The 27,506-nt window shown below is 46.9% G+C and overlaps 1 protein-coding gene across 2 annotated transcripts in view; it reads left to right on the top strand.

Moving 5' to 3' along the window:
* LOC139259695 (IQ calmodulin-binding motif-containing protein 1-like) overlaps window positions 1-27,506 on the top strand; it is a 109,194-nt gene that overhangs the window by 9,905 nt on the left and 71,783 nt on the right. For both annotated transcript variants that reach the window (XM_070875271.1, XM_070875270.1), the window contains exons 4-7: window positions 8,336-8,465; window positions 11,942-12,035; window positions 23,128-23,227; window positions 26,196-26,368. In XM_070875271.1, coding sequence (XP_070731372.1) covers window positions 8,336-8,465; window positions 11,942-12,035; window positions 23,128-23,227; window positions 26,196-26,368 — 497 coding nt within the window. The remainder of the gene's footprint in view (window positions 1-8,335; window positions 8,466-11,941; window positions 12,036-23,127; window positions 23,228-26,195; window positions 26,369-27,506) is intronic.

Raw genomic sequence — 27,506 nt, 5'->3', positions numbered from 1 at the left:
AGCTTGGTCAAGGAGGTAGGTTATAAGGAGCATCTTGAAGGAGGAAAGAGAGGTGGAGAGATTTAGGCAGGGAATTCCAGAGCTTAGGGCCTAGGCAACAGAAGGCACGGCCACCAATGATTGACCGATTATATCAGGGATACTCGGGAGGGCAGAATTAGAAGAGCGCAGACATCTCGGGAAGTTGTGGGGCTGGAGGAGATTACAGAGATAGGGAGGGGCCAGGCCATGGAGAGATTTGAAAACAAGGATGAGAATTTTGAAATCTGGGCATTGCTTAACCGAGAGCCAATGTAGGTCAGCGAGCACAGGGGTGATGGGTGAGTGAGAATTGGTGCGTATTAGGATACAGGCAACTGAGTTTTGGATCACCTCTAGTTTATGTAGGGTAGAATGTTCGAGGCCAGCCAGGTGTGCGTTGGAATAGTCAAGTCTAGAGGTAACAAAGGCATGGATGAGGGCTTCAGCAGCGGATGAGCTGAGGCAAGGGTGGAGACGGGCAATGTTACGGAGGTGGAAATAGGCGGTCTTAGTTATGCTGCGGATATGTGGCCAACGGTAATTTCAGGGTCAAATATGACACCAAGGTTGCGAACAGTCTGGTTCAGCCTCAGACAGAAGTCGGGGACAAGGATGGAGTTTGAGGCGGTGACCGAAAACAAAGGCTTCGGTCTTCCCAATATTCAGTTGGAGAAAATTTCTGCTCATCCTTGGAAAAACAGTCTGACAATTTAGACGCCAAGAACGAGTCGAGAAAAGTGGTAGTGAGGTAGAGCTGGGTGTCATCAGCGTCACGTGGAAACTGACTCTGTGTCAAGGGGCAACATGTAGATGAGAAATAGGAGGGGGCCAAGGATAGATCCGAGGGGGACACCAGAGGTAACGATGCGGGAGCGGGAAGAGAAGCCGTTGCAGGTGATTCTCTGGCTACGGTTAGATAGAGAAGAATGGAACTCGGCTTACAGGAGAAACTGATGCCACGAAGGATATGATATTCACTGCTGCATGTGATTAAAATCAAAATGAAAGTCAAGGCTACTGCAGTTCAAGTTGATTGCTGGCCAATGTCTGTCTTTTGCCGCCGTTCAGCAAGATATTCCCTCACAGCCCCAACAAAAAAAAAACCAAAATATAATAAAATTCTCCCTTGGACTGCACCACCAGACATCGGTGTAAGACAATACATAGACTGCAGTGTCTTTCAAAGCTTTAAAGCATCTCTGTATTGAGGTGAGTTTCAATAAAATGTTAAAGCTTTGGTTTATGACATAATAGATGGCGGATGTATTGCTTGTAATTTACCAAAATTCCCTGGATTCTGGGGAGGTCCCAACAGATTGGAAAACTGCAAATGTAATGCCCCTATTTACAAAAATGAGGGAGACAAAAAGCAGGAAACTATAGAGCAGTTAGCCTAACATCTGTGGTGGGGAAAATGTTGGAGTCCATTATTAAAGTAGCAGGACATTTGGAAAAGCATAATTCAGTCAGGCAGAGTCAGCATGGATTTATGAAGGGGAAGTCATGTTTGACAAATTTGTTGGTGAATTCTTCGAGGATGTAACGAACAGGGTGGACAAAGGGGAACCAGTGGATGTGATGTATTTGGACTGATAAGGTGCCACGTAAAATGTTACTGCACAAGATAAAAGATCACTGGGCTGGGGGTAATATATTAGCATGGATAGAGCATTGCCTAACAAACAGAAAACAGAGAGTGGGGATAAATGGTTCATTCTCTGGTTGGCAACAAGTAACTAGTGGGGTGCCGCAGGGATCAGTGCTGGGACCCTGACTATTTACAATCTATATTAATGATTGATGGAGGGATCAAGTGTACCGTAGCCAAGTTTGCTGACTATACAAAGATGGGAGGAACAGTAATGTGTGAGGAGGACACAAAATACCTGCAAAAGGACATAGACATAGCTAAGTGAGTGGGCAAAAATTTGGCAGATGGAGTATAATGTTGGAAAGTGTGAGGTTATGCACTTTGGCAGAAAAAAAATCAAAGAGCAAATTATTATTCAAATGGAGAAAAATTGCAAAGTGCTGCAGTACAGCGGGACCTGGGGGTCCAAGTGCATGAAACACAAAAGGTTAATATGCAGGTACAGCAAGTGATCAGGAAGTCCTATGAAATCTTGGCCTTTATTGCAAAGGGAATGGAGTATAAAAGCAGGGAAGTCTTTCTACAGTTATTCAGGGTATTGGTGAGACCACACCTAGAATACTGCGTACAGTTTTGGTTTCCATATTTAAGAAAGGATATACTTGCTTTGGAAGCAGTTCAGAGAAGGTTCACTCGGTTGATTCCAGCTTTGACGGGGTTGATTTATGAGGAAAGGTTGAATAAGTTGTGTTGTTATCTGTAAAGCATGCACTCCCACGTTCCGCCACCAGGGAGCGCACCCCTGAAGTCCCAAGGAATCCCAGCATCCCTTGGGAGCACTGTATATAAGCCGGTCCCGAAGGCATGTTCCTCACTCGGAAGTGTCTTAATTAAGACTGAGGTCACTGTTACTTTAACCTCCCTGTGTTCGGAACACAATAACTGGCGACGAGGATACGAATCCAACGCAAAGATGCAGCAAACTGTGGGCATCCTGGAGAAGTTCTCGGAGGGTGAGGACTGGGAAGCGTACGTCGAACGGCTAGACCAGTACTTTGTAGCCAACGAGCTGGACGGAGAAGGAAGCGCTGCAAAAAGAGAGCGGTCCTCCTCACGGTCTGCGGGGCACCGACCTACAGCCTCATGAAGAATCTTCTGGCTCCGGTGAAACCCACAGATAAGTCATATGAGGAGCTGTGTACACTGGTTCGGGGGCATCTTAACCCAAGGGAGAGCGTGCTGATGGCGAGGTATCGGTTCGACACGTGCCAGCGATCTGAAGGTCAGGAAGTGGCGAGCTACGTCGCCGAGCTAATGCGACTTGCAGGACAATGTGAATTTGATGGCTACCTGGAGCAGATGCTCAGAGACATTTTTGTACTGGGCATTGGCCACGAGACCATCCTACGAAAACTTTTGACTGTAGAGACACCGACCCTCAGTAAGGCCATTGCGATAGCACAAGCGTTTATGTCCAGCAGTGATAACACCAAATAGATCTCTCGGCACACAAGTGCTAGCAATGTTCATAAATTAACTGGAACTGTGTTTGCGAGCAGAAATGTACAGGGCAGAACCCACGAGTCTGCAACTGCCAGCAGGCCTCAGGTGACCCAGATGACTCGGAGTCCGCAACAAAGGATGAATGCAAGGCAATTCACACCTTGTTGGCATTGTGGAGGCTTCCATTCAGCCTATTCATGCTACTTCAAAGGGTATGTTTGCAAGAGCTGTGGGGCAATGGGACACCTCCAACGAGCTTGCAGACGAGCTGCAAGCTCTGCAAAACCTGCTAACCACCACATGGCAGAGGAAGATTGGTCCATGGTGGATCAAAGCAATTTCGAGCCTCAGAGAGGAGGCAGATGCTGAAGTACACTGGGTGCACACATTTTCGACGAAATTTCCACCTCTAATGCTAAATGTAACATTGAATGGCTTACCCATAGCCATGGAACTGGACACTGGCACTAGCTAATCCATCATGAGTAAAAAGATGTTTTAGAGACTGTGGTGCAACAAGGCGCTCACAGGGATGCCCCCGGCTGAGCTACTCATGAAAAGGACACTTAAAACCAGACTCTCGCTGGTTCACCCCAACCTGCATGATCAGGTAGAGAGCAGGCGGCAGCAACAAAATGTAAACGATGGTCGCGCCACTGTGTCACGAGAAATTGATCTGAATAACTCTGTGTATGTGCTAAACTATGGTCCCAAGTGGATCGTGGGCACGGTGATAGCTAAAGAAGGGAGTAGGGTGTTTGTAGTCAAACTAGACAATGGACAAATTTGCAGAAAGCACCTGGACCAAACGAGGCTGCGGTTCACAGAATGCCCTGAACAACCCACAGCAAACACCACCTTTTTCGAGCCCACAACACACACCCAAAGGATCAACGACACCAACCCGGACCAGGAAATTGAACCCATCACGCCCAGCAAGGCCAGGCTCACCCAGCAGCCCTGCAGGGCCAGAAAATCTTATGTTATTATGTTCTTCTTATTAATGTTGGGTAGGTCCAGGGCCAGGGGTCACAGTCTAAGGATGGGGGGTGGGCCATTTAGGACCGAGATGAGGAGAGGCTTCTTCACCCAGGGAGTGGTGGGCCTGTGGGATTCTCTGCCACGGAGAGTTGTTGAGGCCAGTTCACTAGATGTATTCAGGAGGGAGTTAGATGTAGTCCTTACTACTAGGGGGTCAAGGGTTATGGCGAGAAAGCAGGAATGGGGTACTGAAGTTACATGTTCAGCCATGAACTCATTGAATGGCGGTGCAGGTTCGAAGGGATGAATGGCCTACTCCTGCACCTATTTTTTATGTTTCTATGTTTTTTTAACATGCCAGGCCAGCGAGGGCACAGCCAACACACCAGAACAGACATTTGTACCGAGGCGGTCCACCAGGGAAAGAAAGGCTCCCGACCGCCTCACCTTATAAATAGTTTTCACTTTGACTTTGGGGGGGGAGTGATGTTGTGTATCTGTAAAGCATGTTCTGCCACCAGGGAGCGCAAGCCCTGAAGTCCCAAGGGATCCAGCATCCCTTGGGAGCACTGTATATAAGCCGGCCCCTAAGGCCTGTTCCTCACTCTGGAGTGTCTTAATAAAGACTGAGGTCACTGTTACTTTAACCTCCCTGTGTGCAGTCTCATCTGTGTTGGGAACACAATAGGTTGGGCCTCTACTCATTGGAATTCAGAAGAATGAGAACTGATCTTATCAAAATGTATAAGATTATGAGGGGCTTGACAAGCTGGATGCAGAGAGGAAGTTTCCACTGATAGGGAAGACTAGAACTAGGGGGCATAATCTTAAAATATGGGGCTGCCCATTTAAAACTGAGATGAGGAGGAATTTCTTCTCTCAGAGGGTTCTAAATCTGTGGGCTTTGCTGCCTCAGAGCTGTGGAAGCTGGGTCATTGAATAAATTTAAGACAGAGATAGACAGTTTCTTAACCGATAAGGGAATAAAGGGGTTATGGGGAGCGGGCAGGGAAGTGGACCTGAGTCCATGATTGGATCAGCCATGATCATATTAAATGGTGGAGCAGGCTCGAGGGGCCGTATGGCCTGCTTCTGCTCCTATTTCTTATGTTCTTATAATCCCCACCCTCTGTGTTGCCTTACAACACAGTCCAGTCTATATAATTAACCTATAAATAATACACAGCACAATTCAATACGGTTGACTGGAGTCGGGTGCTCCTGGAACAAAAAAAGAAAACTTGTATTTATGTCGAGCCTTTCAGGACATCCCAAAGCGCTTTACAGCCAATGAAGTACTTTTTGAAGCGTAGTCACTGTTGTAATGTAGGAAACGCAGCAGCAAATTTGCGCACAGCAAGCTCCCTGAAACAGCAATGAGATAATGACCAGATAATCTGTTTTAGTGATGTTGATTGAGGGATAAATATTGGCCAGGACACTTGGGATAAGTCCCCTGCTCTTCCTCAGAATAGCTTAATGGGATCTTTTACATCCACTTGAGAGTGCAGACAGGACCTCGGTTTAACGTCTCATCTGAAAGATGGCACCTCCAACAGTGTAGCGTTCCCTCGGTACTGCACTGGAGTGTCAGCCTAGATTTTTGTGCTCAAGCTTCTGGAGTGGGACTTGAACCCACAACCTTCTGACTCAGAGGCGAGGGTGCTGCCCACTGAACCACAGCTGACACAGCAACAGAATACTGCGCGCAGGGAAATAACAAGCCCGCTCCCTGCAAGTACCCAACCACAGATTCAGCCCCAGTATCTCTGAACAGGATGTATTAGTGTGTTAAATTTTCTTTTATGGTCAGCTCTGAATCTACAACGTGTTTAAAGAATTTCCAAACCAAGCTACTGAAAAATCCACGAAGGTAGTTCGCTTAATAATCGAGTGCACATTTGACCTGTGGGGACGTACACCACTTGCCTAAACCCTGGGAACTTTGGCGTGGCGTCCACAGCATAATGTTAGCCAGTTAAACATCACTTTCACCATCCCCTTTAGCTCTGTGAAGCACCTTGAGACATTTGCCACTTTTAAGGTGGTATATAAAAGTGAGTTATTAACTTCATTGGCTAAAACCACTCACTTGCCAGAACATATCACTGGTTATAAGAACCGAAAATGCTGGAAATACTTAACGGGTCAGGCAATATCTGTGGAGAGAGAGAATCAGAGTTAACGTTTCAGATCGGTGACCTTTCATCAGAACTGGAAATTGTTGGAGAGGTTATAAATTAAAAAAATATTTATTATTTAATATTTAATAAGTAGAAATGAGAGATTACTAGTTTTCAAGCAATGTGCAGGCGCAGGGTAAATAAGGGGAGGAGAGAAGAAAAGGGAAGGTCTGTGATGGGGCGGAAGGAGGATTGATTAAGTGACAATAGGGATGATGGTGCAAGGCAAAGAGCAGTGGGACAAGTAGAGAAACAAAGATTGTGCTGTAAATGGCAAGAGCAGAATCATTATCAGCACCTACTGTCTGAGAAGATGGGGGCAGTGGTTATGATCTGAAATTGTTGAACACTCTGGGCACTTTACAACCTTCCGGACTCAACAATCAAAAGATGTGGGGCTGTTCCACGAGATTCCATTAAGCTTCATTGGAACCGTGTAGGAGACCAAGGGCAGAGAGTTTAGAGTGGGATTGGGGCGGAGAATAAAAATGGCAAGCGACCAGAAGCTCAGAGTCACTCTTGCGGACTGAATCGAGGTCAGCAAAGCGATCACCGAATCTGCATTTAGTCTCCCCAATGTAGAGGAGCAATGGTAGTCTTCTTGCCGTTTGTCAAGCAACATAGCAAGGGGATTTGAGTACAGGGGCAGGGAGGTGTTGCTACAGTTGTACAGGGCATTGGTGAGGCCACACCTGGAGTATTGTGTACAGTTTTGGTCTCCTAACCTGAGGAAGGACATTCTTGCTATTGAGGGAGTGCAGCGAAGGTTCACCAGACTGATTCCCGGGATGGCGGGACTGACCTATCAAGAAAGACTGGATCAACTGGGCTTGTATTCACTGGAGTTCAGAAGAATGAGAGGGGACCTCATAGAAACATATAAAATTCTGACGGGGTTAGACAGGTTAGATGCAGGAAGAATGTTCCCAATGTTGGGGAAGTCCAGAACCAGGGGTCACAGTCTGAGGATAAGGGGTAAGCCATTTAGGACCGAGATGCGGAGGAACTTCTTCACCCAGAGAGTGGTGAACCTGTGGAATTCTCTACCACAGAAAGTTGTTGAGGCCAATTCACTAAATATATTCAAAAAGGAGTTAGATGAGGTCCTTACTGCTAGGGGGATCAAGGGGTATGGCGAGAAAGCAGGAATGGGGTACTGAAGTTGAATGTTCAGCCATGAACTCATTGAATGGCGGTGCAGGCTAGAAGGGCCGAATGGCCTACTCCTGCACCTATTTTCTATGTTTCTATGTTTCTATCAACCAGTGGTTGTAAAGAACTTTAACTTTATTCCCTTGTTTTCAGATCCCTCCATGGCCTTGCACCTCCCTATCTCTGCAATCTTCTCCAGCCCCACAACCCAACCCCCCCCCCCCCCCCCCCCCAATGATGTCAGCGCTCCTCTAATTCTGGCTTCTTGAGCATCCCTGATTATAATAGTTCAACCATTGGTGGCCGTGCCTTCTGTTGCTAGGCCCTCGACTCTGGAATTCCTCATTAAACCTTTCTGCCTCTCCTATCTCTCTTTCCTCCTTAAAACTTAACTTTTTGACCAAGCTTTTGGTCACCTGCCTAATTTCTCCTTATGCGGTTCAGTGCAAATTTTTTATATCATAATATTCCTGTGAAACACCTTGGGACGTTTCACTAGGTTAAAGGCGCTATATAAATACAAGTTGCTGTTGTTTATAATGTTGCTTGAACCCCTCTAGCAAATTCATCAGCTGAACTCCTAGATTGAAGTCTAGCCTATAATACTCTCACAGATAACCATTATTCTATAGTGTCTGAACCCAATCATTCCTGGGTGTCCAATACTCTATGCAAGATCCGACTGAGACCTCTGATTACAGATAGCAACCTTTTTTTTTATCACCGTTAAGTATCCAACTCATCAATCCATTTGACCACCAAAGCTAAAGATACTTATTTTGACATAAATTTCCAGTGGGACAGCTAGGATTTGTTGGGTGAACGTTTTTCCAGGGAAAAAGCATCCATTGGAAATATTTTGAGGTTTGCAGAGTTAACGGTACATTGAATTGCTTCCTCTCAGCACCGCCTGTGTGGGTCTGGATCCGAAGCAAGAGGCTGAAGAGTTTTACAGCAAGGTGCTGCCATCGGCGGCAGACAGTCTGATACTGCTTGCACGACGCCTACAGACTCGCTTCCTCAAAACCGCCGAGGTGACTATACGTACAGATTCCGCTTGCCTGCCGTATTTACACAAGACTTTATTTATAAATGAATCTCACTCGTCCACATGCTAAAAGCACTCATTTTGGAGCTGGTTTGTAAGATGTGGAGCGTGTCGCTTTGGCTAACATTTTGCATTCACTTAATAACAACCACTCGAGCAACTCAGCAGCACGCGCGCACACACACACCCTTTAAGTGGCTATGTCGTTTCTCCAACCTTCCTACTGCATACCCCTAAATGTAAAGCTTGTAACATAATTAATATGTCAAGAATTCTGGAAAACGAGTCATAAAACCTGCACCTTCTAATTTCCCCCTTACCAAAACCTCCCCTCGCTCAAGAGGCTCAATTTGCCTTGTCCTCCATTCCAAGAGCTTCAGTTTCTCTGCTTAGCCTCCCTGGGTCCTTATATTTTTCAGCCACCCTACACACATGCTCTTTCATGCCTCTGCATCTGTGCTGGCTCTCTCTTGGGGCCTTCCTATTATTTCATATCTTATATTTAGATTCTATGCTAAAGGATCTCCAGTGGCATTGCGTGTGGCAATGTGATCCCTGAAAATACACCGCTTCCCGGCGTACTCCCGCCGTAACTACAGATTTCAAATGCCTCTCCCCAACCCTAGCCATTCCCTGGGGCTGGCATTTACTTCATCTCACCCGATCAGCATACCCTTCTCTTCCTTTCTCTCTCATGTAATTATCTAGCTTCCCCTTAAATGCATCAGTGCAATTCGTCTCAACCACTCTATATGATAGTGAGTGGTTCAAAAGCTTAAAAAAATGTTTTCTATGTTTTTGGGAAGGGATTTCAATGTGAAGGTGGCATGGGCACTGGGAAACTCATTAGGAGAACCATACAAATGTAATCATAGAATTATTAAAAAATTGCGACACAGATGGAGGCCATTCGGCCCATCGTGTCTGTGTCGGTCAAAAAAGAGCTCCCCAGGCTAATCCCACCTTCCAGCGCTAGATCCGTAGCCCTGTAGGTTATGGCTCTTTCAGTACCTTTTAAATGTGATGAGGGTTTCTGCCTCTACCACCCTTTCAGGCAGTGAGTTCCAGAGCCCCACCACCCTCTAGGTAGAGAAATGTTTCCTCATTTCCCCTCTAATCCTTCTACCAATAAATCTATGCCCCCTGATTATTGGCCCCTCTGCTAAGGGAAATAGGTCCTTCCTATCCATTCGATCTAGGCCCCTCATAATTTTATGCACCTCAATCAAATCTCTTCTCGGCCTCCTGTTTCAAGGAAAACAACCCCAGCCTATCCAATCTTTTCCAGTTCTGGCAACACCCTTGTAAATCTCCTGTGCACTCTTTCTGGTGCAATCACAACTGCACGCAGTACTCAAGCTGTGGCCTAACTAGTGTTGTGTCCAATTCTGGCATAACTTTCCTGCTCTTGTATTCGATGCCTCGGCTAATAAAGGAAAGCATTCCATATGCCTTTTTAACTACCTTTATCAACCTGTCCTGCTACCTTTAAGGATCTGTGGACATATACTCCAAGGTCCTTCTGTTCCTCCACACTGTTCAGTATCCTCCCAAGTATTGTGTATTCCCTTACCTTGTTGCTCCTTCCAAAATACATTACCTCACACTTTTCTGGATTGAATTCCATTTGCCACTTTTCTGCCCAACTGACCAGTTCATCGATATCTTCCTGCAGTCTGGAGCTTTATCCTTGCTGTCAACCATGCCGCCAATCTTTGTATCAACACGTGACATGGGCAAGTTAATGCATTGTTCTTTACCTCCCCAAGTTGATAATTTTCCCTTTAAATAAAACTGCAAAACTCTTTTTTATGAATTATTATTTTTGTTGTCCAATTTTGTATTGGGGCAGAAATTCCGGCCTCCCGGGTCCGTACGGAGTGCGTATGGACCCGGGAATGCATCACAAAATCCGGTTTTCAACGCACAATGCGCATGCATTGAAAACTGGATTTTACAATCTGTCAAGCTCCAGCTTGACCAATCATCCGCATATCGGGAGCGAGGACATTTGCAAGGGCAAGATTGCAGGATTTACCCATCACTTGCCCAGAAAATGTCCTCAAAACTCCTGTGCCTGATAAAAGCAGGCGTATAGCTTACTTTTACAGGTGTAAAAGTTTTAAAACACATTTAAAACAAAATGTGTTTTTTAAATTTTATTTTTTATTTTTAAAAACCCTGCCCACCACATTAAATTTATTTTAAAGCATAATTTAAAAATCTTTTTTTTTTAAATCGGAAAAATATATATTACAAATAATACATAAATAACTTTAATTTAAATTAATGTTAAATATGTAGTGTATTTTTTTCTATTTTTTAATTAATTTTTTGTGTGTGGGGGGAGAGGGTTCTCATTCATAATACTGGGAACTCCAACTTAGAGAGTTCCCTTTTATTATGACTGAGAACATACTTTACCTGATTGGCTGCCCAGAGCCATGTGACTGCAGCTCCAGCCCTGCGCATGTCCTGACGTGCACGCGCTGCGACATGCAGTCAGTGGAAGCCTCGGGATCGGGAACTCACGTGGGCTCAGCAGCTTCCGGTAAGTGCACTTTTTTACGTTTTTTACCCGATCGCCCGCAGGAAGCAGCCGACCGGGATTTCTGGGCCGTTAAATTTCAGCTTCCCAGGTTCCGTCCACTTCTGCTTCAGAGCCCGGCAAAAGCAAGTGACTCGCCCTGCCCTCACTTCCCACAGGCTCGCGTCTGTCCTTTGCTCCCTATTGACGGCGCGCCTGAGAGCGGAAACTCTCGGCCATCATGCGGAATGATTGATCATCAGTACTCCGTAACGTATGATCGGCGTAATGTATGCACCTGTGAGGCTTGTGGAGCCAAGGTGGCCATCAACCGGTCCAGGCAGCGGGCGGTCGAAGGGGTCGTTCAGCCCGACTGCTTCCGAGCCAGGGTGTCCCTGGAAATGGAGCACACGGTGTCCACCAGTACACGGTGCCCTCCAGCGCCCACCTCTCGCGGCGTTTCGCGAGAGGTGGGCGCTGGAGGGATTGGAGTGCATCATCACCCCCGGCAACCAAATTTTAATTTGACCGTTTAAAGTTTAATTTGTTTAAATTGCTGGTTTAAATGTCGGTTTTAGTGCCTCTTTAAGAAGGGGGCACATGATTATGGTTTCAACTGGAATAGTTGTGGAGCTGTTGCACTGAGTGGCTTAGCCAGTCACGTGATGTTCACAAGACTCAATAACACCCCAGTTAAGTTCAGGTTCTCCACGACGAAGCATGCAGTTGTGAACTGTAGGGTTCAGTTTGATTGTTAAACCTTTGCTAATACACTAGTTCTTTACAGCAAATGTGTAGCTATGAAGAACCCATGAAACAAATACACGACAATCGGAAATAACGTTACAGATATCACATCGAAAGGAAGAGTATTTGAGAAGTTGAATGGGTGTTTCAGTACTTGCAAAGGTTAATAAAATTGTTTTTAATTCAAGGAGGCCGACAAACAAGATTTTCTACGCTATTTCCACAATGTGACCGACTCCCTTTGCTGGCTCCTTAGTGGCCACGTTCAGCTGGCTCAATATGGTAAGTACCAGCCGGAAGGCTTTGTTTTAACAACAACAAAAACTTGAATTTGTATAGTGCCCTGAGTGTAGAAAAATGGCCCAAGTAATCAGACAAGAATGGACAGTGAGACAAAGGAGATATTAGGGTGACCAAAAGCTTGGTTAAAGAGGTGTGTTTTAGGGATGGTCTTAAAGCAGGAGAGAGAGGGGAGAGATTTAGGGAGGGAATTCCAGAGTGTGGGGCCTAGACGGCTAAAGGCAAGGCCACCCTGGAGCAAACATAGGGGAGATGCAGAAAAGGCCAGATTCAGAGGAACAGAGAGTTTGGCTGGTGGAGTGGTAGAGCTTGGGGAGACTACAGAGATAGCGAAAGGTGATACCATGAAGAGATTTAAACCTGATGATGAGAATTTTACATCAGAGGAGTTGGGGGACCTGAGTCACAGGTGGGGTCAGGAAGGACCGGGGCGATGGGTGAGCAGGACCTGGTGCGGGATAAGATTCGGGTAGCTTTGGATGAGCTGAAGTTTAGTGGCTGGGTGCAACTTAATGGGCTCGTGCAAAGCGCCAGTTCATTATTACACAACAAGGTGTATTTTGGGGGGATTTTGCATTGTCAGTTTATTTAGATCTTTCCAGAAGCTATACACATTGCGTGCTCTAAGCTGAGACCAAGGTCAACCTCCAAGAGCACTAAAATGGTGAAGTTGCAATATATAATGTATAAAAACAAATGAAGATTTATTGTAAATATTTCTGCAAAGAGATTAGAGGGCAGAAATCGAGAAGCTCCGTTGGCAACGCAACTCTTCTCTGGACTGCAGCGCAGGTCAGAAAAAGGAAGCTAAAAATTCTACTCTTTTGTCGCGAAATTAGTGTAATCTAGGCAAGGGTAAGAATCAGAAATAAATAGGAGCAGGAGTAGGTCCTTCGGCCCCTCGAGTCTGCTCTGCCATTCAGTAAGATCATGGCTGATCATCTACCGCAATGCCACTTTCCTGCACTATCCCCATATCCCTTGATTGCTTTTCTAGATCAAAGCATCACAACTGAACAGAATTCGACTTTGGAAAGACACCCAGCTTTTGTACCAAGTCCAGGTATTAAATTCCATGGGCTCAATTTTCCCCAGTACTTACGCCGTTTTTTTTGGAGCAGGCTGCTTTTTCTGGCATAACTTAAAAATCCCCAGTTTCCACAATCAATTTGCACCAGCGTAAAATAGTTACAAATATTTTAAGTCGGGTTTTTTTCCAGCCACCTCTGGCCATTTAGGGAAATTTGGCCAGCTGAGAGTTACTCCAGTTCTGATTCGGCCAGCGTATGTAGCCGGTCCTGAAAAACCTTCCCTATAGTTAAGAGAGAGAGAGAGAGATCTTTTTGGCACAGATCAAAGCTCCATCCCCCTCTGGTTAGGCCACACCAAAATGAAGAGATTTAATAGGGAAACTTACAACACTTTTTTTTGGCGTACTTGGGGCCCCCAAAAATCGAGCGCACTTGGGCCCCCAAAAGTTTGAACTCTTCAAGTACGCCAAAAAAATGCTTTGGGGAAAATTGAGCCCCATATTACTATTATTATATAGAGTAGGGTAGGCTTCATTCAGAAAATCCAGCAGTGGGTTGGGGTGGATGCTTCTTCCACCCCTGCTCCCACCATAGTGATGACCTTTTTCAGAGATGGGAGGAGTGGGATGCTGGGCTCTGTGGAAATCCCGACAGCCATACCGAGCGATAAGGACGCTTGCATGAAGCAGGTTTACCGATCATACATGGCTATAAATGGCTCCCCAATGCGATGGATCTAGGAGAGTTCATTTGTTGTCAGGAGAGAAGCGAGGGAGCAATGATCCACCAGAATTGAACTATTTGGGTCAGACCGGCATGCCCTGCCCAACCTCACTCAGCTGAGCAGCAATATGCCACTCTGAAATCCTGCCGCCTCAAGTAGTCAAAGGACCTCCCATCTGGGGCAAGAGCAGAAGTCACTGCCTAACACACATCTGGTAGGAGAGTGCGGCTTGAACATAAGAAATAGGAGCAAAAGTAGGCCATTCAGCCCCTCGAGCCTGCTCTGCCATTCAGTAAGATCATGGCTGATCTTCTACCTCAATTTCACTTTCCTACACTATCCCTTGATTCCCTTTAATATCCAAAAATCTATCGATCTCTGTCTTGAATATACTCAGTGACTGAGCATCCACAGCCCGCTGGGGTGGGGATTTCCTAAGATTCACCACCCTCTGAGTGAAGAAGTTTCTCAGTCCTAAATGGCCGACCCTTTATTCTGAGACTGTAACCCTCTGATTCTTGACTCCTCAGCCAGAGGAAACATCCTCCCTGCATCAACCCTGTCAAGCCTTGTAAGAATTTTGTATGTTTCAATGAGATCTCCTCTCATACTTCTAAACTCTAAAGAATATAGGTCTAGTCTACTCAATCTCTCCTCATAGGCTTGCGGGATATTGGGCCAGGATTATAACAATATCAACCCAATTCTGCACCCCACACTCTCATGTAACAAGGCTTCTCACTGACAGCGGAGCTTCACAATTTCTGATCTTTTATTTGTGTTGCACTTCTGGCTGCTGATCGACTTCAGATAATAAATTTAGCTCTTTTTTTTTCAAAAAGGAATACATTATTCCAGGGGAAAAAATACATTTCCAAGTTGAATTTTGGCAGCATTCATGACAAATCCCAAACTTACACGTCTGGAGTCCTTCCATGGTACAGATTTTGCTCACTTTTAACTGTTGGATTGCTGTGGCCGAGAATTCTCTTAATACCGTCAAAAGACTAGCTGAATTTTTGTGCCTATCAGATTATGAGATGCCAGTGCCTAGTTCTCCCATGTCGGGACCATGGGGCTTTTTTGAACATGACCGTGAAAATAACTTCTAGGAAGGCAAAGGGGAAATTGTTTATTTAAAAATGTAACCGGCTTAATTCTTCCAGCTGGTTCTCGGTATAAACTATTGCACAAGTGTGAAACTTCCCCATTTCTCAAATCAGTCATTCTTTGCATACCTGAGTGAGATTGCCAAATGATCAGATTTGACTTGTGGGTCCTGGTCACAACTTGACTGAAAGTACCCATGCAAGATCCTTACAGCTAGAAGACAATGGGTCAGAGCTGGACTGTAAGACAAATCAGTGTCTACCCCAGCTCTGTCCCCAGCCCCTCCCCTCTCTTTGTTTGCAGGCACTGATAATCAGTAGACATGTTCATAACCGGTAATGATTCAATGGTTTCTGAAACCAAAGTGTTTTAAATACCTTTGTGCTTTACCCTACTTTTGAACATCTGCCGACTTGAGCTATTTTTGCACAATTTGCATGAACAGAGATTTGAGAAAATAGCAGATAGTTTGAAGTGTGTTTAAAAACAGCAGCAGGGGTTCTCCCAGATAATTCTGATAGACCAATAGGCCATATTTAATTTCATAATTTTCACAAGTACAAAGATTAGTCTGAGAGGGCAGGTTCCAAATTCATCTTTTTCCATTGTGGTTTTGGAGAAGCAGTAATTAAGCAAAATTAGTAAGATAGCCATTATAGTCAGGCTTCATGTGCAGGCTGTTGAGTTTCTGGGTTAATATACAGAAAAATCTAACGTATAAGTGACACCAATGTTAAACGCGTCTTTTGGATGAGACGTTAAACCGAGGCCCTGTCTGCTCTCCAAGACTGAAAAGATCCCGCAGCACTATTTCGAAGAAGAGCAGGGGAGTTCTCCCCGGTGCCCTGACCAATATTTATCCCTCAATCCACATCACAGTAAACAGATTATCTGGTCATTATCACATTGCTGTTTGTGGGAGCTTGCTGTGCGCAAATTGGCTGCCATGTTTCCTACATTACAACAGTGACTACACTTCGAAAGTACTTCATTGGCTGTAAAGCACTTTGGGATGTCCTTGGTTAGTGAAAGGCGCTATAGAAATGCAAGTCTACCTCTCAGTCTTTCTTTATTTCTTGAGTTGCCCAAAATTAACTGCTGCTCAGCTTTTATACTTGATGCAGTAGATTGCAAAGCCCGAGGTGACTTGTCTGCCAATATTATTATTGATTCCTAGCCCCAGGCTCCCAACCAAACATTGCTTATCCCTTGTATAACGCCTTGCTACCTGTGAAATCCTGGGGCTAACCCATGTCCTTTGCATTGGAGTATAATTTTAAAAATATATACTGTACCTAGCAGCGCTAAGGGCAGCAGGGAGCAATCCTAGACTTCTCACACTGGCTCTGACAATCTAGATTGCCCAACATAAAAGTCTGTATGACTGTGTTGTGACTGTGCTCCATATTAATATTCGGCCCTTCGAGCCTGCACTGCCATTCAATGAGTTCATGGCTGAACATGCAACTTCAGTACCCCATTCCTGCTTTCTCGCCATACCCCTTGATCCCCCTAGTAGTAAGGACTACATCTAACTCCTTTTTGAATATATTTAGTGAATTGGCGTCAACAACTTTCTGTGGTAGAGAATTCCACAGGTTCACCACTCTCTGGGTGAAGAAGTTTCTCCTCATCTCGCTCCTAAATGGCTTACCCCTGATCCTTAGACTGTGACCCCTGGTTCTGGACTTCCCCAACATTGGGAACATTCTTCCTGCATCTAACCTGTCTGAACCCGTCAGAATTTTAAACGGTTCTATGAGATCCCCTCTCATTCTTCTGAACTCCAGTGAATACAAGCCCAGTTGATCCAGTTTTTCTTGATATGTCAGTCCCGCCATCCCAGGAATCAGTCTGGTAAACCTTCGCTACACTCCCTCAATAGCAAGAATGTCCTTCCTCAAGTTAGGAGACCAAAATTGTACACACTACTCCAAGTGTGGCCTCACCAAGGCCCTGTACAACTGTAGTAACGCCTCCCTGCCCCTGTACTCAAATCCCCTCGCTATGAAGGCCAACATGCCATTTGCTTTCTTAACCGCCTGCTGTTCCTGCATGCCAGCCTTCAATGACTGATGTACCATGACACCCAGGTCTCATTGAACCTCCCCTTTTCCTAATCTGTCACCATTCAGATAATAGTCTATCTCTCTGTTTTTACTACCAAAGTGAATAACCTCACATTTATCCACATTATACTTCATCTGCCATGCATTTGCCCACCCACCGAATCTAGCCAAGTCACTCTACATACTCCTCGCAGCTCACACTGCCACCCAACTTAGTGTCATCCGCAGATACTACATTTAATCCCCTCGTCTAAATCATTAATGTACAATGTAAACAGCTGGGGCCCCAGCACAGAACCTTGCGGTACCCCAATAGTCACTGCCTGCCATTCTGAAAAGTACCCATTTAATCCTACTCTTTGCTTCCTGTCTGCCAACCAGTTCTCAATCCACGTCAGCACACTACCCGCAATCCCATGTGCTTTAACTTTGCACATTAATCTCTTGTGTGGGACCTTGTCGAAGGCCTTCTGAAAGTTGATATACACCACATCAACTGGTTCTCCCTTGTCCACTCTACTGGAAACATCCTCAAAAAATTCCAGAAGATTTGTCAAGCATGATTTTCCTTTCACAAATCCATGCTGACTTGGACCTATCATGTCACCTCTTTCCAAATGCACTGCTATGACATCCTTAATAATTGATTTCATCATTTTACCCACTACCGATGTCAGGCTGACCGGTCTATAATTCCCTGTTTTCTCTCTCCCTCCTTTTTTAAAAAGTGGGGTTACATTGGCTACTCTCCACTCCATAGGAACTGATCCAGAGTCTATGGAATGTTGGAAAATGACTGTCAATGCATCCACTATTTCCAAGGCCACCTCCTTAAGTACTCTGGGATGCAGACCATCAAGCCCTGGGGATTTATCGGCCTTCAATCCCATCAATTTCCCCAACACAATTTCCTGACTAATAAGGATTTCCCTCAGTTCCTCCTCCTTACTAGACCCTCTGACCCCTTTTATATCCGGAAGGTTGTTTGTGTCCTCCTTAGTGAATACCGAACCAAAGTACTTGTTCAATTGGTCTGCCATTTCTTTGTCCCCCGTTATGACTTCCCCTGATTCTGACTGCAGGGGACCTACGTTTGTCTTTACTAACCTTTTTCTCTTTACATTATCTCTAGAAGCTTTTGCAGTCCGATTTAATGTTCCCTGCAAGCTTCCTCTCGTACTCTTATTTTCCCTGCCCTAATCAAACCCTTTGTCCTCCTCTGCTGAGTTCTACATTTCTCCAAGTCCCTGGGTTCGCTGCTATTTCTGGCCAATTTGTATGTCACTTCCTTGGCTTTAATACTATCCCTGATTTCCCTTGATAGCCACGGTTGAGCCACCTTCCCTTTTTTTATTTTTACGCCAGACAGGGATGTACAATTGTTGTAGTTCATCCATGCATTCTCTCAATGTCTGCCATTGCCCATCCACTGTCAACCCCTTAAGTATCATTCGCCAATCTATCCTAGCCAATTCACGCCTCATACCTTCAAAGTTACCCTTCTTTAAGTTCTGGACCATGGTCTCTGAATTAACTGTTTCATTCTCCATCCTAATGTAGAATTCCACCATATTATGGTCACTCTTCCCCAAGGGGCCTCGCACAAAGAGATTGCTAATTAATCCTCTCTCATTACACAACACCCAGTCTAAGATGGCCTCCCCCCTAGTTGGTTCCTCGACATATTGGTCTAGAAAACCATCCCTTATGCACTCCAGGAAATCCTCCTCCACCGTATTGCTTCCAGTTTGATTAGCCCAATCTATATGCATATTAAAGTCACCCATGATAACTGCTGCACCTTTCTTGCATGCACCCCTAATTTCCTGTTGGATGCCCTCCCCAACATCACTACTACTGTTTGGAGGTCTGTATACAACTCCCACTAACGTTTTTTGCCCTTTGGTGTTCTGCAGCTCTACCCATATAGATTCCACATCATCCAAGCTAATGTCCTTCCTAACTATTGCATTAATCTTCTCTTTAACCAGCAATGTTACCCCATCTCCTTTTTCTTTTATTCTATCCTTCCTGAATGTTGAAAACCCTTGGATGTTGAGTTCCCAGCCCTGATCATCCTGGAGCCACGTCTCTGTAATCCCAATCACGTCATATCTGTTAACATCTATTTGCACAGTTAATTCATCCACCTTATTACGGATACTCCTTGCATTTAGACACCAAGCCTTCAGGCTTGTTTTTTTAACACCCTTTGTCCTTTTAGAATTCTGATTAGTGTGGCCCTTTTTGCTTCTTGCCTTTGTTTACTCGGCCTTCCACTATTGCTTTTTATATTTCTACCATCTGTTTCTGACTCCATATTACTTCGCCCTGTCTCACTGCATAGCTTCCCTTCCCCCTGCCATATTAGTTTAAACACTCTCGAACTGCATGAGAAAATGTTACCCCCAGGACATCAGTTCCAGTCCTGCCCAAGTGCAGACCGTCCCTTTTGTACAGGTCCCACTTCCCCCAGAACTGGTTCCAATGTCCCAGGAATTTGAATCCCTCCCTCTTGCACCACTGCTCAAGCCACGTATTTATTCTAACTATCCTGCTCCCTCTACTCTGATTAGCACGTGTCACTGGTAGCAATTCAGAGATTACTACCTTTGAGGTCCTACTTTTTAATTTAACTCCTAGCTCCCTAAATTCAGCTTGTAGGACCTCTTCCCGTTTCTTACCTATATCGTTGGTACCTACATGTACCACGACAACTGGCTGTTCATCCTCCCTCTCCAGAATGCTCTGCAGCCGCTCCGAGACATCCTTGATTGTTGCACCAGAGGAGGCAACATGCCATCCTGGAGTCTCGGTTGCGGCCGCAGAAACTCCTATCTATTCCCCTTACAATAGAGTCCCCTATCACTATAGCTCTCCCACTCTTTTTCCCGCCCTTCTGTGCAGCAGAGCCACCTATGGTGCCATGAACCTGGCTGCTTGTGCCTTCCCCTGGTAAGTCATCTCCCCCAACAGTATCCAAAACGGTATATCTGTTTTGGATGGAGATGACCGTAGGGGACTCCTGCACTACCTTCCTGCTCTTGCCTTGTCTCTTGGTCACCCATTCACTATCTGTCCTAACCCTTACCTACGGTGTGACCAACTCACTAAATGTGCTATCCACAACATTCTCAGCATCGCGCATGCTCCAGAGTGAGTCCATCCTCAGCTCCAGTGCTGTCATGCGGTCTGTCAGGACCTGCAGCTGGACACACTTCCAGTGTCCCTGACTTCCCACATAGCACAGGAGGAGCATGATACAGGTTCGAGCTCTCCTGCCATGACTTAACCCTTAAATTAATTTACTTACTAAAATTTACTTAAACACCAAACAGCTACTTAGTAGTTCACTACCAATTAAACCAATCTAAAAGTCAGTCTAAAAGAGAGTTATACTTACCAGTCGAACAGCCAACCACTTACCAGCTTGGCTGTGACGTCACCTCTCGATTTCGCACCCCTCTATCTTTGTCTGCAGCTGGTTGGGCTGGTCTCTGAGCCTCCGTCTCCTCCTCTCGCACTCTTTATCAGCTGCTCTAGTGTCAGCACTGGTAGGAAAAACAAGACAAAACAGCAATCCCACTTGCCCGAACTCACCCACTTACCAAACTCACGAATGCCACTCTTTGCTGCTGCACTGAATATGATTGAACGGAGCTGCAAGCTTCCAGTCTTGGTACAGATGCTACTTCACAACACAAAGCAATTCGTCAGTAGCATAAGATAGGAGGGAGAATGGGAACTTTTTTTTGGTGGATACATCTGTCACTCGTACAATATTTGGCAGCCAGACATCATCGCTGGTGCTCCTCGTACCCAGCCTAGCCGTGCAGTATCTGCACAAGGACAGCTGTCAGATGCACCACAGAAGAAAGGTTACATAAGAAAGGATATACTTGACATAGAGGGAGTGCAGCAAAGGTTCACCAGACTAATTCCTGAGATGGCAGGACTGCCATATAAAGCGAGATTGGATCGACTAGGCCTGTATTCACTAGAGTTTAGAAGAATGAGGGGGGATCACTTTGAAACGTATAAAATTCTGACGGGGCTGGACAGACTGGATGTGGGGAGGATGCTTCCCCTGGCTTGGGAAGTCTAGAACAAGGGGTCACACACTCGGGATACGGGGTAGGAAATTTAGGACCGAGATGAGGAGAAATGTTTTCACTCAGGAGGGTGGTGAACCTGTGGAATTCTCTACGACAGAAGGCTGTGGAGGCCAAGTCACTGAATATATTTAAGAGGGAGATAGATAGATTTCTAGAAACAAAAGGCAACAAGGGGTATGGGGAAAAAGCGGGAATGAGGATCAGCCATGATCATATTGAATGGCGGTGCAGGCTTAAAGGGCCGAATGGCCTACTCCAGCACCTATTTTCTATGTTTCTAAGCCTGTTGTGCAGTATTTTTGCAGATGTGTTTTTTTTTCCCCTTATTTTTGCCCATCCTCTCCAAAAGGTAGCAGTCCTTACTAGGGTGGGGTTTCAGCTGGAGGGTACCTCCCCCAAGTGTCTATATATATATATTTTTAAATACCAACTTATTCTTCCACATCCTACCAGTTGACCTAATTCCTTTAAGCTAATAAAAAGCCTGAGGGGCAAAATTGCCCTGCACCCCAAGTGGCTCAGTGGGTAGCACTCCCTCCGCCTCTGAGTCAGAAATGTAGGCTGACATACCAGTGCAGTGCTGAGGCCAGCGTTTATTGCCCATCCCTAATTGCCCTCGAGAAGGATGTGGTGAACCGCCATCTTGAACCGCTGCAGTCCGTGTGGTGCAGCAATTGCTCTTTTCACTGGTGTTACTGGCTAGCACAGCAGAAGGGGATTCCCAGCCCCACAACATTTAATACACCTGCTGTATAAATCAAAAATATATATATTTTTAAATACCAACTTATTCTTCCACATCCTACCCAGGTGACCTAATTCCTTTAAGCTAATAAAAAGCCTGAGGGGCAAAATTGCCCTGCACCCCAATTGGAGGCGGTAACCATTTGGGGCCAGGACTTTCTGTGTCCGCTCGGAAGTCTTGCCCCAGAATTGCCTTTACAGCCCCCCAAAGGAAGCGCGCTCCACTTCCTTTGGGGGGGCGGTTACTGGGGCACTACCGGTGAGCTGAGGGAAGCGCTACGCGGAGCTTAAAGGGGAGGGCCGCTGCGCACTCTGCACGGCCCCTGATGGCCTCCATTAGGCCACCAGGGCAGCATGGGACCGGGCCTGCAACCCAGCACCCAGAACAAAGTGCTGGGCTGCATGACGGCGGCCCCAACTACGCTAGGGTCACCAGCGCAGAGCCGGCCCGAGAGTCGGCGGTCAAAAAAAAGATGGTGGCCCGGGGCGCTGGCGCCCTCCCCTTTAAGGAGCGTCCCCGAGAGCGGATGTCGGGCAGCTTCGTGACCCGCAAAGCTGGCGTTGGCATCCGCTCGCACCAACCTCGCGGTTCGCGGGCGTTAATGGGTCGTGCAGGGCATTGACGTCATCGCCGGCTGCGTGGTGGTTCGGGCGCTAACCGCGGAGTGCAGTGCTGCCTAGGCAACGCCTCCGCAAACTACTGGAAGGCAATTCTCCCCCCCCCCCCCCCCCCCCGCCGGCGAAAAGTCTCTTCCGCCCCATTAGCGCCCCCTGGAGGTGCTAATGGGACCATAAAAAGGGACAATTTTGCCCCAAGTGTTAAAAAGAAATAAGGAAATAAGGAACTTATATTTAATATAGAGTCTTTCTAAGTGTCTCTATGTATCTCTAAGTGCTTCTCAAGCATTGAAGGACTTTTGAAGTACCTCACTGTAGACAAATCAGCAGTCAGTTTGCAAACAAGGTCCCACAAACAGCAGGGAGGTCGGTAATCTGTTTTGGTGACATTGTTTGAAGGACAAATATTGGCCAGGTCACCAGGAGAACTTGCTGCTTGTTGGAAAATGTCCCCCGAGATCTTTTACAGCCATCTGTACAAGCAGATGGGGCTTTACATTTTAAAGTCTCATTGAAAGATCATAAGGAGATTGTAGTCCAGGGGACCAACAAAAAACACAACAAATTGGCAGGTTTGGACTGCAGCACGATATTTGCAGAACCCTAGGCTGTGTTGGGCCTGCTGGGTGCCCTTCGCTAACTGTCTTTCCCCTTTCGATGCAGTGCTTCAGTCTGATCACCTCCTGCAATTATTGCTCACTGACGATGTGGAAACTGGAGCTATCATGGTGTCTGCCCTGCTCGGCATCCTGCAGGTGAACAGGTGAGATGCTTCTGTTCGTTGTGTAAATTTCAACGGTGCTAAAATCACCTGTTTAGGATCATTGAATCGTCAAGTGATTTATGCCCCTAAAGAATCTGCATTGACACTTGTGGGCCGAAATTGCCCTCAGCGGGAAATTGGGGAGGGCAGTTAGAATCATCCGAAAATTTTCTGCCCGGCGGGAGTCAGAGGGAAGAGCCAGGCAGAAGAGTTGGCCGACAATTGAAACAAAATGGCGGCCGTGGCGGTGCGCCATCCCCTTTAAGGGCGGCCGCACCGCCCAGCCACCGGCAGCTTCCCGACTCACGAAGCTGTCGAGAGAAGTGACCGGCGGCGTCCGCGCTTCCGCGGGGCGGAAAAGGGTCGCCGCTGGTCAGTAGGAGGTCAGCGTGCGGCCGACAATGGGTCGGAGCACCGGGCGGCGGAAACACAGCCTGGGGGCAATTCTGGATGGGTTGGCCCTGCCGCCTGCCCCTGGGAGGAAAGGAACGGGACTTAAAGTAGGGTGCAATTTCCACCCCCTTGCTGTTGTAAACCTACATAGTTGGCCAGATCTCTGATATTGCCACGAGCACCAATTTGGAATCGGCTACAAAGCAGTTGGACTGTCACATCTATCACGCATTTAGTACAATGTCATCGTAACCTTATTTTCATTCAGTTTGTAAGTTGAAATTTATAATGTTCAAATGCTCTCACTACCAAATAAAGTTTCTGCTCAAATAACCCCTTCTCGCGTAAGGAACTCACCTTAAGTGGGCTCCAGTCTGCTCAGTAATAAATGGATATAATCACTGCAGCAAAGTCAGCAAGTGTCCTGTCCAAGTAAAACTGGTCCCGTCCGCAGCCATTCCATGATCCTTGCTTTGCAGGACAGATGGGCACGCCACCTTTCAATCGATGGTAGATTGTAGGTAACTTCAGCGTTTTGATGTATACAAACATACAAAAGGAAATGTGGGAAAAGCCCATCAACGCTCACCCGACCCATTGGACAGTGAAACCTCGTATATTGTACCACCCTTTACAATCTCTAGTAATGCCAACTCTTAAAAGGCCAAAAAACAGAGAAACATATCTGGCCAGTTCAGGAAAAGCTTGGGTAAATTCCTCTCCGAGTTTCAGGAGTCCATGATTAAGGCACCAAGTTCCAGGATCACTGTGACTCATAACTAGACATGCATAAATTAGCACCCCACCCACCAAGTGTCCTAATTTCCTCAGGAGCATCGGGCCATTTCGGACTCAAAGACCATTCGATCCATCGTGCTGGTCGCAAGGTCACAGACACCTTGCTCCACTTTACCTCCTAACAGAAACAAGGCAGGATGATACTGGATTCTTCTTCCTGAAATCATCGATGGGCGGGAGGGGTGGGGAATGGTGAAGGTAATGAGCAGAGCGAGCACTCTGCTGAAAGTTCTCTGCACAGTATTCTCCCTTTAACGCAGTGATTTAACGAGTGATTGTGGAAAATGGCTAGATTTTTATCTCTGTTTTTGGCCTTCCCAGGAGTTGTTGGTATTACTAGTGACTGTGGAAGGTGGTAAACGAGGTTGCATTGTCTCTCCTTAAAAGTTATAACATCCTCTGCTATCACTTCATCCCTGATAGGCTATTCCACATATGTACACCCGATACAGGAGAAGGAAATTGTATATTCACCTTTAATGTATTATACGGTATTTAATTTATTTGGTGGGGGGAGCTATGAAGTCTTTGGGGGCAAAATTTCCCCGCGCCCCGATCGGGGGCGGTAACCTGTCGGGGCCGGGAGTTTTAGTACCCGGCCCGGAAGTCCCGCCCCTGATGTGCAATCGGGCCTTGCGCTCCTCAAAGGAAGCAGATCGCTATCTCCAGCACGCCGCTTCCTTTGGGGGCAGTGCCGGGGTAGTAGTGTGGCGCTCAATGCAGCGCTACAACGCTCCTCCCCATTCCATTAAAGGGGAGGGCCGCTGCGCACTCGGCAAGGCCCTTTGGTGGCCAGCCACTAGCCGGCACCCGAGGGAGTGCTGGGATGCACGATGGCGGCCTGGTCCACGCTAAGGCCGCCATGGTCGGGCCGACCCAAAAGTCGGTGACCAACAAAGTTGGCAGCCCGGGGGTGGTGGCTGCAAGCCTCCCCTTTAAACAGCGCCCCGGGAGAGGATGCCTGGCAGTCGCGCGATGGTACCGGGGCCCTAAACGCGGGGCGCAGCGCTGCCAGGACAGCGCCTCCCAAACCTCCGGGGAAGCGGTAGCGCCCCCCCTCCCCCGGGACGAAAACCGCCGCGCGCCCTGCGGAGGTGCTAACGGGGCTATAAAAAGAGGCAATTTCTCCCCCTTTCACTCTTCTGCCAGTTGCTCTGAATTATAAACCGACTCAAAGCAGGAAGGTGGGTAACATAGTCCAGTGCCTCAGTTAATCCTGCATCTGAAAGAGAGAGTGCGCAACAGCAACTTTGGACGGACACATGCTCCAGCTTGGTTCTCCCATGGGGAGTTGGACATCTTGCTTGGCACTTTCACACAAGTACTCGGCCGGTTTGAGAATTGGATCCGTGTCCCACCACCCCATGCCTCGGTGCTCCCAACACACCTTCCCTTTTCCAATTTCCTCCTCATCCCTGCCCACCTCTCACGAAGCAGTTGTTTCCGTGCTGTGGTCTAATTGTGCACGCACTGGGTGTTCTTCAATACCTCACTCAAATGGCCATTATTCACGTGCGAGCTTAGGCATGAATGTCGCAGACTATTGCACCACGGGGGGCATCATAGATGGGCCCAATTCTCTCCTCTCCCGATGTCCATACACGGTTTATTGGATAGCGTTCAGGAGTGGAAACTGAGGCGGATTTTTCCTTCGGTAACCCAAGAGAGCTGGGACGGACCTATTGTAGTGTCTCGACTGGCCCCTGGGTGCAATCTGTTAACGCCGGACACACCAGAGATGTCAAATACTGAACTGTAGAAACGATTTGCCTTTCAGAACATTGCTGTTCTCGGTGAAAGAGAAAAACATCCGCTTAATTCTGGATGAATTAATTTACAAGCTTTCGGCGACCACCAATCCCGTTATAGGAAGCACATCCATCAAAGTCTTGCTGATGATGGTGGAGTCCCATCCTCCCACCTTGCGGATACTCTGCACTTCCTACATAGGTATGTCATTATTTACAGTATTACTCCAGTTAAGGCTCAGAGTAATTGCATTTTGTAAGCTTGTTTCTGGTATCTGGCACTCCCCAAGTGCAAAAACTCAACCAGACTCATTTCTTTTCAAAATATCTTTGCAGAAGGAGCTCCCTAAATTGCTCAGTTTGATAACTGAGTGTCTTCTTCCTAGGCAGTCCCTCGGAGTCGAGGATGACTTGCTTCCACACTAAAGTGAGTTCTAAGGTGGCTGATGAGACCAATGCCGGACCTACAGTCTCTGTCACAGGTGGGGCAGACGGTGGTTGGAGGGATGGGTGGGTGGGGCGCTTGATTTGTTGTGCGCCCCTTCCGCTGTTTGCGCTTGGTTTCCGTGTGCTCTCGGCGAAGAGACCCGAGGTGTTCGGCACCTTCCCGGATGGTGTTGTCGAACAAACCGGGAATCTCCCAAATTCAACTTCTGGTCTGTGATGAGTAATGACGAATGTTCTGTGTCCTGTACACAACCCCTTGCTTGGCTTCAAACCCCATACGTTTCCAATCGGCACGCACTTGTCACTTCTGTAATGTTGCCAGGCATTCACCCTAACCTCACCAGAACCCCGCTCCCACTACCGCCACTGAAATCCTTCTCCAGGCTTTAATGCTTTACCACCAGACTTCATTTTCCCGATGCTCTCCTTGCCAGCTACCCACACTCCACCCTACACAAGCTGCAACTTGTTCAAAGCTCTACGCCCCCCACCTCCCCAATCCTGCTCCCCCATCAGTCCCATCCTCCAAATTCTATTGGCTTCAACTCCAAAGTACCCATCGTCATTTACAATTATCTGTTTGTCTGCGGGAAGCTTTCATCAGTTAAAAGTGCTGTCCTGAATTCCACTCTCCCTCATGAAGTTACGCAAATCGGGATCCTATTGCATCAATAGGCCCCCCCTAATACCATCCTTTCCACTCGCTGCCGACCTGCCTCGGTCGGGTGGAAAAGCCGCGGCAGCTACCCCGCTCCAGCAAATGATGAAGAGACCATCCAGGTAAGGCTTTGCCGGGGTGGTGCTCCTCCGAGCCCCTTCTTCTTAGGCAGTCCCCTGGAGTCGAGGATGACATGCTTCCACACTTGATCAGCTCAGCTGGGTAGGCCACATTG

This window comes from Pristiophorus japonicus, chromosome 3, assembly GCF_044704955.1.
Source record: "Pristiophorus japonicus isolate sPriJap1 chromosome 3, sPriJap1.hap1, whole genome shotgun sequence".
NCBI classification, from domain to species: domain Eukaryota; kingdom Metazoa; phylum Chordata; class Chondrichthyes; family Pristiophoridae; genus Pristiophorus; species Pristiophorus japonicus.
Note: the sequence above shows the minus strand (reverse complement) of the source record. Positions and strands in the feature narration are given on the sequence as shown.